Consider the following 18,811-nt stretch of genomic DNA (forward strand, 5'->3'; position numbering starts at 1 on the left):
TGTTGAAATTGTTTGTTAGATTCAAAAATCAGGCAAAAGTGTTTAATATTTGCTGGCATCTGTACTGCAAATTGCCCTTTAAAAGTTACTTCTGAGCAGATTGTTTATAATTGCAGTGACATTTCCCCACAGGCAGAGAGACTTATTCACAAATCAGTACCACCAGAGTGCTTGCATGTAAGGTATTTTAGGCTAACATCTGCTGAAATTAGCACAGCTGCTTAAGAGTATATGCATTTCTCAGCTATTTCAAGAGAAATGAATTCTATGTTTCTGGGATGCTGCTCCTCCCCATAATCTTTAAATTAAATCCCAATGTTTCAATTTTTTAACATACTGTATGGGTTTCACTTTAAAATTTGATGCCTTTTTCAAATTTTGGGTACAGAGTACATACAAACTTCTTGTTTTATACCTTATTATATACACTTACATAATTAACAGTGTTTCAGTGGCATAAAAAATGCTGTCAAATTTATTTCAAGCCAAAACTCTCAATAAAGGGACCCCAAAACTAGCACCCTATGCTTGCAGATTACTATTGAAAATCATATATTTTAAAGAAAAGAAAGGAAATATATAGCAATGTGTCAGAGGAAGTTTATCAAAGTTCAGGAAGAAAACAATAAGTGCATTTATAAAAGACTGGAACCCTTTTATGGACATTTTGCTGAAAATAGAAAAAAGTGAAGTAGTGATTTCCAGATTTTCTGATGTAAACAAGAGGATGAGCATTACAGAAATGATCTTGTAATGTAATTTTAAAAGGGGAGAGGGATATTTGTTTGTAGCTGCTACAGAAAAGACCATAAGTTGCTTGTTTGTCTTTTTTCCTTTTTTTTTACTAAATGTATTGCTTTTTTTCTTTTTTCTCTTCTTTTTTCTAAATTTTCTACCATATATATATTTACACATTTATCTACATACAAAAAGTATGAAAATTAAAAGTTTTATACACATCCACAGACAGACATATAGATGGCACGGTGGCTCAGTGGTTAAGACACTGTGCTTGCTGGCTGGAAAGCTGGCAGCCCAGGTTCAAGACCTGAGTGCCATGTGACAGAGTGAGATCCCGTAATTGCCTCAGATCCTGCCAATTTAGTAGTTCAAAAGCATGCAAGTGTGAATAGATAAATAAGTATCACTTCATTGGGAAGATAACAATACTCCATGCTGGACACATGTCCACAGAAATGTCTTTAGACAATTCAATGGCCTTGAAACAGAGATTAGCACCCCACCCTATAGTCGGCAATGATTAGTGGAGTAAAATCTGCAGGGACTCGGACTCCTTTACACACACACACACACACACACACACACGAACACACACACACAACACAAAGACATTGCATTTTATATAAAATCTCTCCCTGAGATTTGATCTGATCCAATCTAATCCAGCATTGGATCAGATTCACATTTATGTGTAAAGAACTTTAAGGAGAAGGGGGAGTATACCAATGAGTTTATATGAAATGTTACAGTCAAGAACCATTTCTAGTATGCACCTTGTATTTTTGTTTAAACTAGGATCTTACACCTTGTGATGACAACTCCCTGTGGCATCTCTAATATGATCCCAATAAGAAAAAAGTCCTATAAAAACAAACTGTGGGAGAAATTACATAAGGTTGATGAAGACTTTTGCACTCATAAAATGAGTCAAAGCACAGAAACTTTCACTTAGATAACTAGATTTCTTTTCAAAGCCACCAGAGTAACCTTTCCTTTCTCTTGCTGTTTGAACAAGAATAGAATAGAAGTACACCAAACCTTCCTTGAAAAGCTTTTCCCAGGACTGCAACTGCTGGAAAGCTTTGCCTTCGCATTTCTTTGCGGATGGGAAAGGGAGAAGTGAAGTGCAGACATGCTCAGTAGCTGATGTCTCCTCCACAGCAACAGTGTCTACAATATTAAGAGGTTGTTTGCTTCAGAAGCACGGTGAGAAAGCCATCTTTGCTAACGACTGATAGAGAGAACCAAGACTAAATCATCAAGCAACAAACAATGTAAGTAAATCTTGATTAAATCGGGGAAGGAAGCTTCAGAACGGACGGAGGGCTCGAGAGAACGGGTGTTGTCAAAGTGGCGCTCGGGCGCTATCCGGCACCTATGGTGCTGAAAAACTCAAAACACTCTTCTTATATATGGGCGTGTTCCTAGTTCTAGCAGAGCACTGGAAATCCCCAGAAATTTGGGGTTTCCTCTCAAGACTTCCATCCTTTAAGATTTTTTGCTTCGAATGTTGTACATTTCCTCCTCACAAAAGATTTTATTTATTTATACATAATACCCAGTCAGTTCATGAAGGTAATGAAAAGTTGCTATTTGGGTCCCTATATACCATAGCCAGATTATCCCATCCCGTCATCCCATAAATGGAATTACAAGTATTGACTAGAAAGGGTTTCTGTGGAACAGATAACCACGTGAAAGAGAAGAAAGTAATAAATAGGTCTCTACCAGAAAGTCCATCAATAAATGAGCAAGCTCATATTAGATTGCACTAGGGACACTCAAAATCTAGAATATCTAATTTGATGTCTTGCAGAATGATTCATTTTCAGCACTCAATCAGATTGACATCACATGGTGTACAAAATCATTTTTCACTTGCCTCTTGTGAATTTAAAGGAAGTAAATCAATCAATCAATCAATCAATCAATCAGAAGACACTTTATTATGCAGATATCTGGCCCAATGGCCTTGAGGTAATCAACCCATCCCCAGTAAAGAGATTCAGTGGTAAAATACATTCTTTCCATCTATAGTTTTTTTTTTAATCATTCCCTAGTCTTTTTAATAAAGGACCATAATTGGCATTACTCTTGGAGAAACACCAGCTTTCAGATCAGAAATTAGATAGAGTCTTGTTCTGATTAACAGTGGGCATTTACTTGGTTTATTTTAGTATTTGTAGCTATTGTATTTATTTTATTCTTCAGTGAAAACTTCACCTACTGTAGCATTTTACAGTTAGAATATGTAGAAAGACAGATCTTTATTGAGCTAATCTCAACATTCTTTCGATCTGACCATTTAATGATATAACTCCAGGCTTCTGGTTTCTCTTTAGAGAGTTGGAAAAATTATAGATGAATTCAAACTTTTGTATTTGCATTACCTATTCCTTTTGTATAGATTCATGGGACTCCACTTAAAAAAATCAAGTGCAGAATAAGCCACAAATTAATATTCTGGGAATGTATGTCTTGTATTCTGAACCTGTTATAAATTGTAATATTATGTTTCTAATATTTTACCTAAATAATATGAAAGTGAGCAAATGTGAATCAAAAGCCTAATACTTAGACTGCTCCAAGCTCTTCAGTTGATTAGATTTTAATTAGTTATGAATAGATAGATAGATAGATAGATAGACAGACAGACAGACAGACAGACAGAGACAGATAGACAGACAAAGACAGACATTTTGAAAGAAGATATATTATTGAACAAAATAGTCATTGTAGTAGTTATTGAAATGTTTAAAAGATAAAATAGAGCACTTTTTAGCACTACTACTATTCAGTAATTATTAAATGTGTTTTAGGAGATACAATTTAACAATTGTGTATAATATTTTTATTTATAACCCACCTTATTATGACAAGAATATAATTTACAATTTAAAAATATTAATCACAACAAAAGTAACCAATGCAATTTAAAAGTCATGCCTGAGGATGTTCCTGAGTGTTCTTGAGGCAGATACAGTAAAATAGACAACTGAGAATAAAAAGGAAAATGTCTTACACACTTGTCTGATAATTTGGCTTATGAAATTGCAGGCATCAATATGAGAACTTTTCATGCTATTCTTATGACCTGGTCAGTTTCATACAAATTAGGTGATCTCTCAGGTAGACAGGCCTTTAGATTAATCTTTTTTTGTGTTTGGAAAATAACTGACAAATCAATTACTTGGCAGGGAATTGATAGCATATACAAAGAAACCTCACATTTGGGCATATATTTCACAATGTTAATTGCTTTTGTGCATATGTTTACACAAGCTAGTTTTCACCACTCAGGAGCTAAAAGTAGCAGCAGATAGTAAATATTTATATTTAAATCTGAAGAGCCAATTGTTCTAGCCCTATTTAATCTATGCCAGTAAAAAGGGTATGTTCAATATTGTTTCACCTGAATGCAAAGCATGCAGAGTCATTGCACTGTAATTCCCTACTTTGTAAATACAGTATGCATTGGGTTGCTTAGCATGTTTCATACAGTGTCTTTAGTAGCTTCACAATACATGTTATGTAGGTTCATTATTATGGTGTTCAGGTAGCCAAGCAAGCATTTAATTCCACGTGACTGGAAGACTCATTCCATCGATCCAGGAAACCAAACGTAAATAACAGTTAGCATATTTCTTCCCTTACAGTAGCTTTCTGAATAACTAGAGGCTTGGAAGTCTATTTATATTTGTTTCATCTTTGAATCTCTGAGCAAAGTGTTTTAATTGTACATCTTTTCCAGATGTACTTCTGGGTTTAATGTAATCTCCTGTTACTTTCCGACAGTTATGAACTTGTTCTGCAGTTCCTGCTATTGATGTTGTTGCCTAGCTCTGTGTATGTAAAAAGACAGGATGACGTCAAATACTTTTGTTTGTGTGAGTGTTCTGTAGTGATTAAGGCACTCATTTCCTGCTGTAGAATTACATAAACTCTGCTAACATTTCAGCTAGATTTAACTTGTTTTGTCTGTATTCCAACATGACCATATTAATTCAACACAAAAATATGCTACTGATCCTGTAGCTTCAAATGTCTGTACCCAATGCCAGGTTTATGAAACAGTGTATATTCCTAAGTAAGCATCCTAATGATTTATTGTATGTATTGTTGTTACTACTACCACCAGTACTAAAATAGTACTCCTTTAATATGTTCTATTTTAAATCAGTGGTTCTCAACAGCACTCACTATTCTACTCCAGCTAAACTATTACTCTACTGCAGATGGTCTTCATATAAAAACCAAAATGAAACTTCAGGAAATCATGATTGATTATGTGCCAACAAGTCATTGTTGACATAGATAAATTTTCTCCTTAACAATTTCCCTAACCTGGTCTTTCAGATGTACCAATAGTGCATTCATTGCCTTGTTACTGGTCATCCTCTTCTTGTTTCTCCTTTTACCTTTCCCGCCATTAGATCCTTCTCCAGAAAGCTAAGTCTTCACACCTGAACCACTAGTCTCCAATTGCTTACTCTGTGTACTCATTTAGTGGTTCCACATTTAGAACGAGCACCTCAGTCATTAAATGAAGCAGTTGCTAAATGAAACTGTGATGGTGTTTTTGATCTTACTTTAGCTTTCCTTTCCTTTACAGACGATCATAAATATGGGTATTGGTCATAAAGTTACTTTATCATCACTGTACAAGGCAATTCACTAAACAAAGACTACCTATATTTTTTGTACTGAGCACTATTTTATTGATATACTGGATCTTTAATATGAATAACAATGGGACATAACAGCATTTCTATTTATTAGATTTAGTTCTTCTATTTATTATTCCAGCTAGATAAACTTTCCTCTGTGATATTCCACTCCCCTACTCAGCTCAGTTGATGTCTATCTGTCTATGTATCTATCTAATCCTCTACCCCATCATCAACCCCAATCATCAACTTGTATTCCATACCCATTAATCATGTGTAGTCCTTCATGGGCTGGATGTGCTAAACAGCAAATTCTCCAGCATCAAATGCCTGGTTCATTGTAAACCATTTTTTTTAAGTCAAGGAAAGAAGTAAACAGAACCTTTAGGACTTTTTAAAGTCAAAACCATCTGGAAATGTTAGCATCAAAGAACTGTTTAGAAAATATCTCTGCTGTGTAAGTGACTAAGATAGGTAAGCTAGAACACAATTCACAATGTGCCACATCACTCCAGTCTCACTTGGTGGCATCGTGGGTTATAATCATACACAAAAACTGTGCTATGAGTGCATTCCAAGCAATGAATCACTAACTGAATGCAAATATTCATTACTAGTATTCTACTTTTTTGTTATGTGAAGGACTTATGTTATATTACCTTATTGCTCTTGGATAACAATGACATCTGATTTGGTGAAGTGGGGTGCCTAGGTTTTCAACTTCTGCAATTGGCCTGATCATAGCAGCATCAAAGCCATTCCCTATAGTTTCTTCACAGAAAATAATCCTTTTAATTCCTTGTAATAAATGATGAATTATTCATCATATGTATTGTTTACGTTTATTAACCATTTTGCAAGAGATGATGAACTTAGACTAATGGAGGTTTACTTTATTTTTTACATAGTCATTGAAGGAGGGTAGTTGGTAAGTTTCTAGTCTCTAGGTGTTTCTGAATTGTTCCTCCCAGCAACATCAGTCTGCATGGTCAGTAATAAGAAATGCTGGGAACAGGGATGTCTGCCTGGTATTAATCAAAAAAGTCAAATGTCTTTGCCTGTTTTTTATGTGCATTGCATGCATAATGTAAATGTGCAGAGCTTTAATCGGCCTTCATGGCTACCAGTCTTCACATTTTTGTCCATATCCTGCAGACATCTCTGCATGAAAGCGAACATATGAAGGACCATAAAGAATCTGTCATTCATTTTACACAGTTACACGTTCTTTTATATATTTTTTGAATGCCAATACCAGTCACACCCTTGCCTTATCATTCCCAGGGGTGTAGATTTAAGAACTATAAATGCAGTCATGAGAAAAATGATACATTTATCTGATAAATTGAAAATTGGAGGAAATGTGAAAAATGGTTGAAGCAAGCAGTACATTAATTTTTAAAAGAATCAGTTGGCTGGAATATAAATGTATTCTTTGACTTGGGAAAAGAGATGCACAAATGGAACCTAATCTACTGGAAGGTAGATTTGCAAGCATCCTTCCTCAGCATTGTCTCTTAAAATTATGTATGTACCGGTAATTAATTTTATGAAGTACAATTATTACAATGATTTGGTTTGACTTGTATTTCCCTTTGTTTTTCTTAAGATCATTGGCCATCCAAGGGTTAATTGTGTGAATATTTTTTTAAAGAAGAGATAGGAGTTTATCATAAATTTACACTTTTTCCATGCCATGCAAAATGTGTGGCTCACAAGACTTTGGTGTAAATATATTTGCTGCTTATATCTACACCTTTGCTTTACAGGATGGTATTTTTAAGTGATAGTGTTACAGACTTCATTACACAAATTCTGCAGACAATTTTATCCTTTTCCACTGAACAATTCAAACTTGATCATTATATGGTTTTTAATAGGGGAATTGATTTTGTCACATGTTTACTGAATTCCTTCTAAAGTGTTCAGGATGATCAATATAATATTCTTTGTCTTTGTTCACACATTACACTGTTATCATTTGCTTAATCATGGTTAGTTATTAAAACTTAGTATTCTGGATTCACACAACGTATTAAACCATGGACTATGTGAACAATATATTTTACTGGAATATATGTGAATTCTATGTTTTGCTATATATTCCACTCCCATACACCACCAATTATCTTTTAACTGTATTAGTGTCAGTTTGATTACAAATAAAATCTGGTTAGAATATATCATATCTAATTCTGATATGATATATTCTGACATATGGATATTCAATAAACATGCATTCTGTTATTTCCTTGATGCATCCATATAATTTAGGGATTGCCAGTGCTACTTAATAAATCTTGAGTGAACGATCATAACAGCAAAGGATATATATATATTGCATGCTTAGCATTCCAAATTCAATTCTCTAGATCTCTAGGTAGAATTGAAAAGACTTCCTACATGAAACCTTGGAAATTTTCTACCTGTTAATGCTGACAATATAAACTAGATGAGTAATGATTTCATTCATCTGAAGTAGCTTTCTATGCTTTTCTGTGTTAATTTTCTTTCCTGATTAATCCTTCTGTGTCTGCCACACCCTACAGTTCCTTGTTGACTTAATGTTGCTTAGCATTTAAAAAGTCTAAAAGCCTGATACCAAGGAGCATTTCTCTCACTGAAAAAAGTGACTTATGACTGTTTTTTACAGTTACGACCTTTGCAGCATTCCCATGACTATATATGATCAAAATTCAGATGCTTTGCATCTGGTTCATATTTATGACCATTGTGGTGTCCCAGGGTCATGTGATCCCCTTTTGTGACCTTCTGACAGGCCAAATGAATGGGAAAGCCATATTCACTTAACAACCAAGTTACTAACTTATCAACTGCAATGATTTACTTAACAACTGTGGCAAGAAAAGTTGTAAAATGAGGAAAATTCACTTAATAAGTGTCTCACTTAGCAACAAAAATGTTGGGCTCAATTGTGATCCTAAGTCGATGACTACCTGTACATTCCCTTATAAAATGCTGCCTTTGAGAGAGAGAAGAGAGGAAGAAGATTGTACTAAGAATTTATTACATTTACCATGTACTGATAGTGAAAGGGACCATGGAATGGAATGGAAAAGGAACAGGTTGCTGATCCTGCAAAGGAACTCATTTGTGTTCAGCAGCCACTGTAGGACAGTGGCCATTTTGGCCATCTTCTCTGTATACATTATGAAAATGAGGCTGAGAGATGGCTGTGGGGAGATACAGTATAATGGGAGATAGGGAACATCTATCTGAATGGAAGGTGTGGCACAGTACTGACCCTAGAGTAGTGACAGGAATGTGACTATGGTTATCTGAAAAACTAGTAGTTTCCAGGGCCATTGCTCCATAGATAACTAAACACAAGACCTGATTGTAAAGCTGGGCCTTGGGGATACAAGTTACCCAGGCTTGCTGCTCAATACTAGCCTCCCAGTTGCTTCCTCTCCATACACTTTTTTTCCCCACAGTTTTGCAGCAGGACAATTCTCACAATGAATTTGAAAGCAGGGCAGGAGAAGAAAATGGACATAAGCTTTAGAGAAGAGTGTGACATTACTATACAAGATGGGTTTCAAAACTGGAAACTATTAAAGAAGCTAGAACAACAAAAAAAGATATCTCTCTTAAAGGTGTAATATCGGCTGATTTCTACTTTAGGTCAACTCCAATTCCTTTCCAAGGTGTCAGTTCTGCTACCAGTCCAGGAGTTCCCCCTCAGAGCAACATGATCAGCAATCGGAGACTGCAGCAAACGCAGGCTCAAGTGAATGAGGTGAGCTTCACCCAAGACATATTTGTAGATGTTATTATTTTTAAATTTGGAACATAGGGAGAGATAAAACATGGAAGTGAATCAGGCCACAGTTTATACAAACAGAAACATGGTTATGTTTATGGTTTTATGGTCAAATAATAATTGTTAAACATATACATTCTGGAACTTAAAAATAACTGCAGCAAAATACTCAATATGTATATAAAGCTAATAATGTAGAAATAAAAACACCAATTCATTAATGCTCAAGGAGTTCCACATGGTAAATATGATCTGTGCAATTAAAAGAAGAGAGACTTTAAGACCCAAGGTACAGATAAATCTACTGATTTCCTTAGATGAAAATTCTCTATGGTACAGGAAAATGCTCTAAACAGCTGACTCATTGGCACTATCAAGAAGTGGGAACACAGAAATATCCTGCCACTGTTTATTGCATGCTCCATGATCAATCAGAAACACAAAGAAACTTTTTTTGCAGTGGATTTTCTGAAAAATACTTAAGTGATTTTGGACACTATAGTGTCCTTGAAACAAATATTTGGAGATTGAAAAAGTACAGAATAATTGTGTATTATTTGGTTGAATCCCTGGCTAGTTTAGTGCATCATATAAAACAATTTTTCCCTCAAGTCTGAGGTAATACATTGTGATAACCCGAGCCACTGCAGTTAAGAAATCATGGTTTATGGTTTACTATAGTGTCAGCTCAATTAAATTGCAGTAGTTCACTAATCATAGTTAACTAATCATGGTTTATCACAATGCATGAACCCAGAAATAAATAGTCATGGTAGTCTCAATGCAATGAGGACCTGGATATTTACGAGACCGCCTTCTGCCACCAAGAGCCTCCCACCGGCCAGTACACTCCCACAGAGAGGGGCTCCTCGGGGTGCCGTCGGCCAAACAATGTCGACCGGCGGCCCCCAGGGGGAGAGCTTTTTCTGTGGGAGCACCTGCCCTCTGGAACGAGCTCCCCTCGGAGATACGGACGATTCCGGATTTACGTACTTTCTGCTGGGCCCTCAACACTTTTTTATTTCAACAAGCCGGGCTGGCCTAACTCTCCAATTGTTTAATTTTAATTTTAATTTTAAATGGGGTATTTTAATTGTTGGGCCAAATTGTTTAATATATTTTTAAATTGATTTTAAACTTTGTATTCTATGTTTTTTATTTTTGGCTGTTCACTACCCTGAGTCCTTCGGGAGAAGGGCAGTATATAAATTTTAATATAAATATAAATAAATAAATAAATAAAATAAATGCTACTAAACCCATCCTTTAGATGGCACTACACACTCACGTACAGAATCTAGTGCTGCATGTATTCAAACACATTGTAAAGAGATGTTACATTAATTACCTGTAAGAGCCTTCAGCAAAAACAGTCTATATAAATAAGGCATTGTTAGCACATTAAGAAATGTTACAATTAATATAGTCAAGCATGATTTGCTGTGTGATTTGAAAATTGTGTTGCCTACAAGGATCTTCAATTGTCCAGAATTTAGGACACCCGTGCAAAATCATTTACAAAGTATCCTTCCAACTGGTTTTGCAAAGCTGTATTATATAGTAAAGGACACTGGAAAAACAATGCTAAACAGACATAGGAAGTGAAGTGGCTATGGATAGATTTCAAAAATGGAAAAATTGGATCTGCTTAGTCTATTTAGGGGAAAATATTTTTAGATCCCTGCAAATATTCAATGTAATCCTTTATAGTAACATCAGCTCAGATCAAGTAGTCTGGTGTTTTTCACAAGGCAATGTTTCTATGAATTCTTATCATCAGCTTGATTGATTTCAAAACAATAATTATCTCATATTCCTTCCACAATGTTTTACTATGGAAATATGAAAATCCAATTGGCTACTTATTTCAACATAATATTAAGTTTTTCTTCAGAGGGAAAATCATTATGGGAAGATGCCATTTTTAAAACTGAGCACATTTTACTCTCATTTAGAAAAGAATTTCTTGGTTTAAACTTGACCTTCTCATCTTCTCAAGATTTAAGTAGAATCTCAGATTATTTCACTTATTGAACAAAATGTGAAATGGCCTCATTACTTTATAAGACCCAATTTCCATATACTTTCCAGTCTTACTACAAAAGTAATTGTTTAACAATCTTTTCTTTTTCCATTCAGAAAATGTTCTTAATTTAATATAAAAAGTGCTCTAAAATAATGTGATCATTTCCTCTGTTCAGTAGTCCAATTCTTACCTCCTTACTGATAATAAATTAACAAAGGGGCAATGGGAAGGTGTCTTCCTACCATGTATTTGAAGTTCCTGCTCCTTGAGCTCCTGGTTCCTGAAATCTCTCTAATCACATACTGACTATAATTAATTCTTAGCATTTGGACCCTGCACAGATTAGACAATGCCAACAAACACAGTATCACCTCTTTTGGCATACTTTTAATGTCTGCATCTAGAAGATATCTTAGAAAAGGCACCGGTAGACTTTGTTCAATATAAACCTATGACAACTTTTGAAATTTCAAATAAAGTTGCCTTGTATACTTTTTTTCAGTAAACAGGTTGTGTTTTATCTTAGAATTATCCTTCCTTCCTTCATCCGATGTTGAAAAAGTGATTCTACTTCAATACTTTATAAATAGGCTTCCTAAATACTTTGCCATTTTCAGGTGGTGGACATCATGCGGGTCAACGTAGACAAAGTACTAGAAAGAGATCACAAGCTCTCAGAACTTGATAACCGAGCAGATGCTTTGCAAGCAGGGGCCTCACAATTTGAAACCAGTGCAGCTAAGCTGAAGAGGAAATACTGGTGGAAAAACTGTAAGGTATACTTGTCTACCATATGATACAATGTGATCTTAGTCCAAACTAAGAAATAAGAAATATTCTTATATTATTCTGAGAAATAAGGGCAAACATTAACCTAAATTGAGCCTCGGTGGTGCAGCGGACTAAAGTGCTGTTAAGTGCTAGCACTTAGCTGCCAGCTGCCTGCAATTAATGCAAGTTTGAATCTCACCAGGCTCAAGGTTGACTCAGCCTTCCATCCTTTCAAGGTAGTAAATTGAGGACCCGGATTGTGGGGGCAATAAGCCAACTTTGTATAGAACAACACCGCTTAGAGGGGGGCCGAAAGCCTAATAAGCAGGTATATACAAAAAATTATGCAGGCTATTGCTATAATGCATTGTAAGCCACCCTGAGTCTACGGAGAAGGGCGGCATATAAATTGGACAAATAAATAAATAAATAAATAAATAAATAAATAAATAAATAAATAAATAAATAAATAAACGCATTGTGTTAGTCAATTAAAATGAAAATGTATATACTCCTGATCAGGAATTTTGGAATTTGGTAAAAATGTATGAGTTGAGATTATAATATTATACAAATAAAGAAGAACAGTTTATTGAAAGTATTGTAATTACACCTTACGTGTAAATTAGATAGTTTATTTCTTACAAAATGATGGCAGATGTAGGAAAAGTTAGCGAAGAAACTCTGTATTTCTACCCCCTTTCCTAGTTTTATTTTGCATATCTGCATGTTATATGCCTCTTATTGATTAGATGGATATTCTAATCACTTCCAGTTACTGGTTCTTTTTTCACTATATTTTTCTCTCATCAATACTGAAAGATACATCAGGCTATGTCTAATCTCTAAATAGACTAATGTAGATAATTTAGGCTTATCTAGCATAATGTTATACACTCAGAACAAACATTATGTTTCTTTTTCTTTCATACAAGGAGTTGCTTCCAGGTTTCTTCGTACAAAAATAATTTTCTAACATTATTGTTTTTTCTCTATACACATTCTTTCTACTATAAAAACCCACCTGAGAACAACAGCACCTACAGCTGGGTGAACAGTGCTGCAGTGCTTCAATTCCAGTAAACACAGCAAAGTGGTACCATGATACAGAAAATAAGGTGTTCCACTTCCCATTGAATTGAAGGGCAACCTCATTTTCTTTTTAGAACTATACAAAGGAACTTTAGCACTCCTTTGTATTGTATAGCTATAGCTGCTGCAGATTTGGCTTCTATTATTCAACCATCCTATCTCATTCATTGAAGTTTGAGGGGCATCATTTTTTTCATTGTTAATTCAGACTTATTTTCCTACCATTTTTCTTTTCTTGCTACATCAACAATGGGTTCTGTATTTTTCCACAGCTGTCTACCTTCAATGAATTTTTGAATTATCTCTCCAAAGTAATTCAGAAACACTTTAATACAATTTGACACCTTGAATTCATCTGAAGTTTCAGCTTGAAAAATCACCCCAAGGGGCTGATTTAATCAATCTTTTTTTAAGATTAAATCACCCCTTCTAAATATTGTAGTCATAATATACAGGGCGCACCTGTAGTCTCTCCATTCAAAAAAAAGTTAAGTTACCTTTTAATAGCAACTTTGAGGTTAATTATTTTGTTTTCTTTTCGCTTTCTAGATGATGATTATACTGAGTGTATTATGTGCAATCATTCTTATCATAATTATAAGTGAGTAACAGAAATGTTCATTTTGACTGACTTCATTTCATTTTATAATGATCAGTCAACAGAATAAATGACTGATCAGAGCATTTACAAATTTTCTTGGGATTTGTCTCCTTCCCCACTTTTATAAAGAGAAATACAAAAGATTGTATTTCTGTTAAAAAACAGCTTGATTTTAAAAGTACCTTTGCTGTAACTGCTTATTTTGCTGAACCGAAAATATCTCTGCACATGGCAGCACATGGCGACTGGTGTGGACTGGGAATTTAAAAGGACTAAGGGCTGGTAAAAGGACTCTAGACAGTTTTTTTAAAAAACCCCAGAAGACAACAATGGTAAACCATTTCTAAAGAAAACCCACTTTAAAGGGAAAAACATTTTTATGATTAGCAAGGTGGAAAACAGTTGCATAAAGTAGTCTAATCTTGGTTTTCTTAAAGTCACCAACAAAGTCCCTGTCAACCCTGTCACAGCATGATCAGGTATTACATCAGCTGAATGCTGTAAAATAGAGACTAGTCGTTATGATTAGCATGACCACTGTACTGGATGGCTAAAGGATGTTAAGATTTCATCATCATCAGAGGTATCGCTGGCTAGCGAGGACCTGCTTCATATAATATATTAAATGTGTCTGTTGACGTCTCGTATGAAAACAGGTTGGCAAAGTCTACTTGTACCTTAACTCACAGGTACCATAGTCCTCAATTTACAAGTTTGTTTAGTGACCTTTCAAAGTTACAATGGCGCTGAAAAAAGTGACTTACGACTGTTTTTCACACTTATGACCATTGCAGCAGCCCCATGGTCATGTGATCAAAAGTCAGACATTTGGCAACTGTCTCATACTTATGATGGTTGCTGTGTCCCGGGATCATGCAAACACCTTTTCCCATCGTCTGACAAGCAAAATCAATAGGGTAGCCAGATTCATTTAACAACAGTGTTACTAACTTAACAACTGCAATGATCCACTTAACAACTGTGGCAAGAAGGTTGTAAAATGGGGCAAAACTCACTTAACAACTCTTTTGCTTAGCAACAAATATTTTGGATTCAGTTATGATTGTAAGTTGAACACTACCTGTACTGATCTGCTATGCTGAGCAGTTTTTATATTCATTATTTTAATTAGAAGAAAATGGCACTCTGTTATATCAATTTCAGCATTTCAGCAGAGTGGATTAATTAGCTGATTTGCTCTGAACATCTTTAATGACCAATTTTCTTTTTCTTTTGCATTGTGAAAGTCAAATCATTTAATGTGAAGACATGACAGTTTTGGAGCAAGTTACCTCCATTTCTCATTTGGCTGAATATTGATAATATGGAATAAGTGGAAATACTGAACTAACTTCTTGATTTAAAAAGAGCCTAAATTGTTAGCTCGCTAACAATTCAAAGCACATTATTCAGTGCACGAAGTCCAAACAAGTCTAAGAAAGAAAGAAAGAAAGAAAGAAAGAAAGAAATAAAGAAAGAAAGAAAGAAAGAAAGAATACTAACTATAGAAAGTCATGACCTGCAGAGAGGATGGCATGCCTTTCTGTGGGAAACAGGATCTACAAAACAACAATACTTTCACAGACACCTGATTAGAGATTCGCTAATAAATAATTGGATTAAAGTTAAAAAGAAACACTACATAAAAATCCCAACTTGGCTATTCACAATGGAAGCGATAATCTACCCAAACAATTTAGATTTGAACAAAATGTTAAAATATAAAGACCTATTAGATAACCATGGAAAGTTAAAAATAATACAGGACCTCCAAGAACAAGGGCTACGAGTTGACTGGTGGGCTTATCTCCAATTACAAAACTTATATAAACAAGATATAAAAGATTATGGAATATATCTTAAACCAAAACAACTAGACAAAATTTTATTAGGACCAGACAAAAAAAATATTACTAAAATTTACAAATACCCTCTGGAAGTAGAACTGGAGGAAGAAGTAGTGAAAGGATGCATGATTGCATGGGGTCACAACATAAAACTATCAGATTGGGAAAACATATGGAACAGAAGCCATAAACTAACAAAATCAGCAGTATATGAAGAAAATGGATATAAAATGTTCTATAGGTGGGACTTACCCCCTTCGAGATTAGCGAAAATGTACCCTAAAATGTGTCCCTTATGTTGGACTCATAAGGGAGTAAAAAGAAAGAGGGAACATACTACCATATGTGGTGGTCCTGTCCTGAGGCTCGAAAATATTGACTAAAAATTAAAGATTGGCTACAGGAAATTACTAACGAACAATTAGACTTAGAACCGGAATTCTTCCTATTGGGGATCTTCAAAAATATATATATATGTGTGTGAAGGGCACAAAATATCTAGTACTACACATATTAACCGCTGCCAGGATTGCCTATGCTCAATGTTGGAAACAGCCATGTAGACCCGCATAGAAACTGGTCATACAAAAGGTCATGAATTGCACAGAAATGGACAAAATTAACGCTGAGTTTAAAAGATAAAGAGACATCGATATTTTACAATGTGTGGGAACAGTGGTATAACTGGATAGAAGGTAGCTAGATTGAAGATAGATAGTTATTAAGTATAAGTAATAGATAAAATAAGAATGTAAATATGCACAATTTAATTTTTGTAAATAATGCACGAATTATTGTCACAAGAAAAACACCACAATTAACTGTTGTTGAGTGAAATAATTTTTTATGTTTTTAATGTAATAAAAGTTTAATAAAGTGTAAAGAAAGAAAGAAAGAAAGAAAGAAAGAAAGAAAGAAAGAAAGAAAGGAAGGAAGGAAGGAAGGAAGAACTTACACTGATTCTCTGAAATTTATTCATTTGTTTATTTTTTAAAATAGTGATTGGGATATAAATCTCCAGGATTTATTGTAGAAATAGAATTTTCTAAGTATATTAAATCTATAGATAAAAAACAAGCACCATTTTGGGGGTATGAATCATGAAGCAGAGGCGAGTCATGGCTCTCACTTTTAGTAAAATGTTTGGGATTTATTGAATGAGGTAGTTCCCAATTTAAGACATTTATTTTAAATATGGAGAATGCAAATTTCTCTGTTACTAAAAAATATGTTATTGTGCATGTGCCTAATTTCTCCAACTAACAGACATATAGGAGATTAACAATATTTTCATTCTTTTTTCTTCCAGTTTATTTCTGCACCTGAAATATTAAGATCAAATGGCGTGGTGTGGCTACACTCATCTTTACTGATAATTCCACAAATAAAATTGAAATTTAATTTTTACGTCTTGGGGCTGGTTGCTACAAAAATGTGTGAGGATTGTTTGTTTAGTTCAGTTTTCAGGGGTGTTTTGTTTTTGTTGTGTATGTGTGTGCTGTTCCTAGAAAAGTAGTGTGCCACTTAAAATATTGCCAACTAGTTTCATACATCGATCTCTTGCTGTGTCTTAAAATATGAGAATGCTGATCTTTAAAAGTGCTCATTCTTGAAAGCTATTTCATCTGAATGGGGGAAAAAACCAAATAAAAATAAAAGGAATTATGTAAATGGGCCTTGATTGAAAGGATATTAAATAATGGCAAGTTGTTTTTAAAATTAGATACCATTTTATACCATAAAAACCACCTCAGATTCATAAGAGTTGAACTTTATAACAGCAGTTTAAAACAGATTCATAGCAATATCTAGGGCTCTGATAATCCTATGATATGAGTCAAGCATAATTAAATAAGAACAAAGCTTGCACTCTTCCCATTCCCCAAATTGAATACAAATAATAATTTTAAAAATTACAATAGATTTTTAAGGCAAGGGTTCACAATATCTTGCATTATTCTAAGATATGGGTGGCTTGGAAAACAAAATTAAATCCAGTGAAATCCAGGACATCATTAACTTTTGAAGCAGTGTGAGAGTTCATTACTGGGTTCCTAAGGTCACTCAACATATTTATATGCAAGCAAACACTTGATTTATCCTTATCCACATCTTCCATTAGACCTGTGGTCAGCATGTGGTAAGAATACCACATGCTGCTGAATACCACATAGCTACTGAAGCTTCAGTGCCTAGTCAGAACTCACCACTGACACCTGTCCTGCTCCTATATTGTTTTTCTGGCATTCAGTGTTAGATACCTAGGTTAGCAACCTAGCATTTACTTTTTACAAAATAGCTTCCAAGATCTTGCTGAACTACATCTCTCAGCATCCCTCATTACTGTCCACTCAGTTGCTGGGAGTTGTGTTTTTATAATCCCAGGAGGACCACAGATTCTTAATTCTTGATTCTAGAATGATGCCAATTAGGATCAAAACCACCAATATAAGATCCAATAGAATATTTTGCCAAGACTCTTCCACTGTCAAATTTGGAACCATTTATAGATACACACAGTCTAAATTCATTTTGTTAAAATGATAAAGGGATCAATGTGTATATACATGCTGATATTTAAAGACATATTTAATTATAAAAAAATGGTGTGAGATACTGTAATTAATTCAGGCTGATGAAAATCTGTTTTTCAATTGTGCTTCGTATTTTGATATTACTATAGAAAACTCCAGATACCCACAACCTTAATTAAACAGAAATGTACTGTACTAGCTGTTGCTCCCGTTTTCAGTCTGTTAAACTGAAATAACTATATTTACAATGCTGTATAGCTAGTATAGGATGAAGTGGTGTGGGACAAGGAAATTTGATATGTGATACAAAAAACCTTTAATATTCTTGTTTCCTCCCTTATTCTAGAAAATCTACTTGCCCTAGCTGTGCTTTGTAAATCATAATAGAAATCTGTATTTTTCAAAGTGTTGCTGAACTGCCACTTTCAGCATTTCATATCACTGCTTATACAGGTAGTTATGGTTGAACATCTGGAAGGCATAAATTTCCAACTGCTCTACTTGTCTGCCAACATAAGAGTTGAAAAAAAGCAGTGCCTGGTAAAATGGGCTGCATGGCTCAGGACTGTATGCTTCCAGGTTGGCCTTGTGGATGAAGTACTACATAATCTTGTACGGCATAGCTTCAAATTAAATCCTAAACTTCTGCTTATACCAAAGTAAAACAATGGGGACAGTAGTATTATCATCTTGATGCAGGTTCTTGTAAAAGCTGTATTTTGTCATTTTTTGCAAATTGTATGAGGCC

General features: G+C 34.6%; 1 protein-coding gene across 2 annotated transcripts; it reads left to right on the top strand.

Annotated features, from left to right (window-relative positions):
* The first annotated feature begins 1,868 nt into the window (after positions 1-1,868).
* LOC117678408 (vesicle-associated membrane protein 2-like) lies at positions 1,869-16,930 on the top strand. 2 transcript variants are annotated; one of them, XM_034439465.3, is made up of 5 exons: positions 1,869-2,015; positions 9,054-9,168; positions 11,836-11,989; positions 13,631-13,682; positions 16,839-16,930. In XM_034439465.3, coding segments are annotated over exons 1-5 (348 nt in total). In that variant the 5' UTR covers positions 1,869-2,013; the 3' UTR covers positions 16,864-16,930. The 2 variants fall into 2 exon arrangements, with proteins under 2 accessions (XP_034295356.2, XP_034295357.2); XM_034439466.3 differs by having other exon boundaries at positions 1,870-2,015; positions 11,836-11,994.
* Positions 16,931-18,811: the final 1,881 nt, after the last annotated feature.

The sequence above is a fragment of the Pantherophis guttatus genome, chromosome 6, assembly GCF_059756535.1.
Source record: "Pantherophis guttatus breed Tessera chromosome 6, ASM5975653v1, whole genome shotgun sequence".
Lineage (NCBI taxonomy): Eukaryota > Metazoa > Chordata > Lepidosauria > Squamata > Colubridae > Pantherophis > Pantherophis guttatus.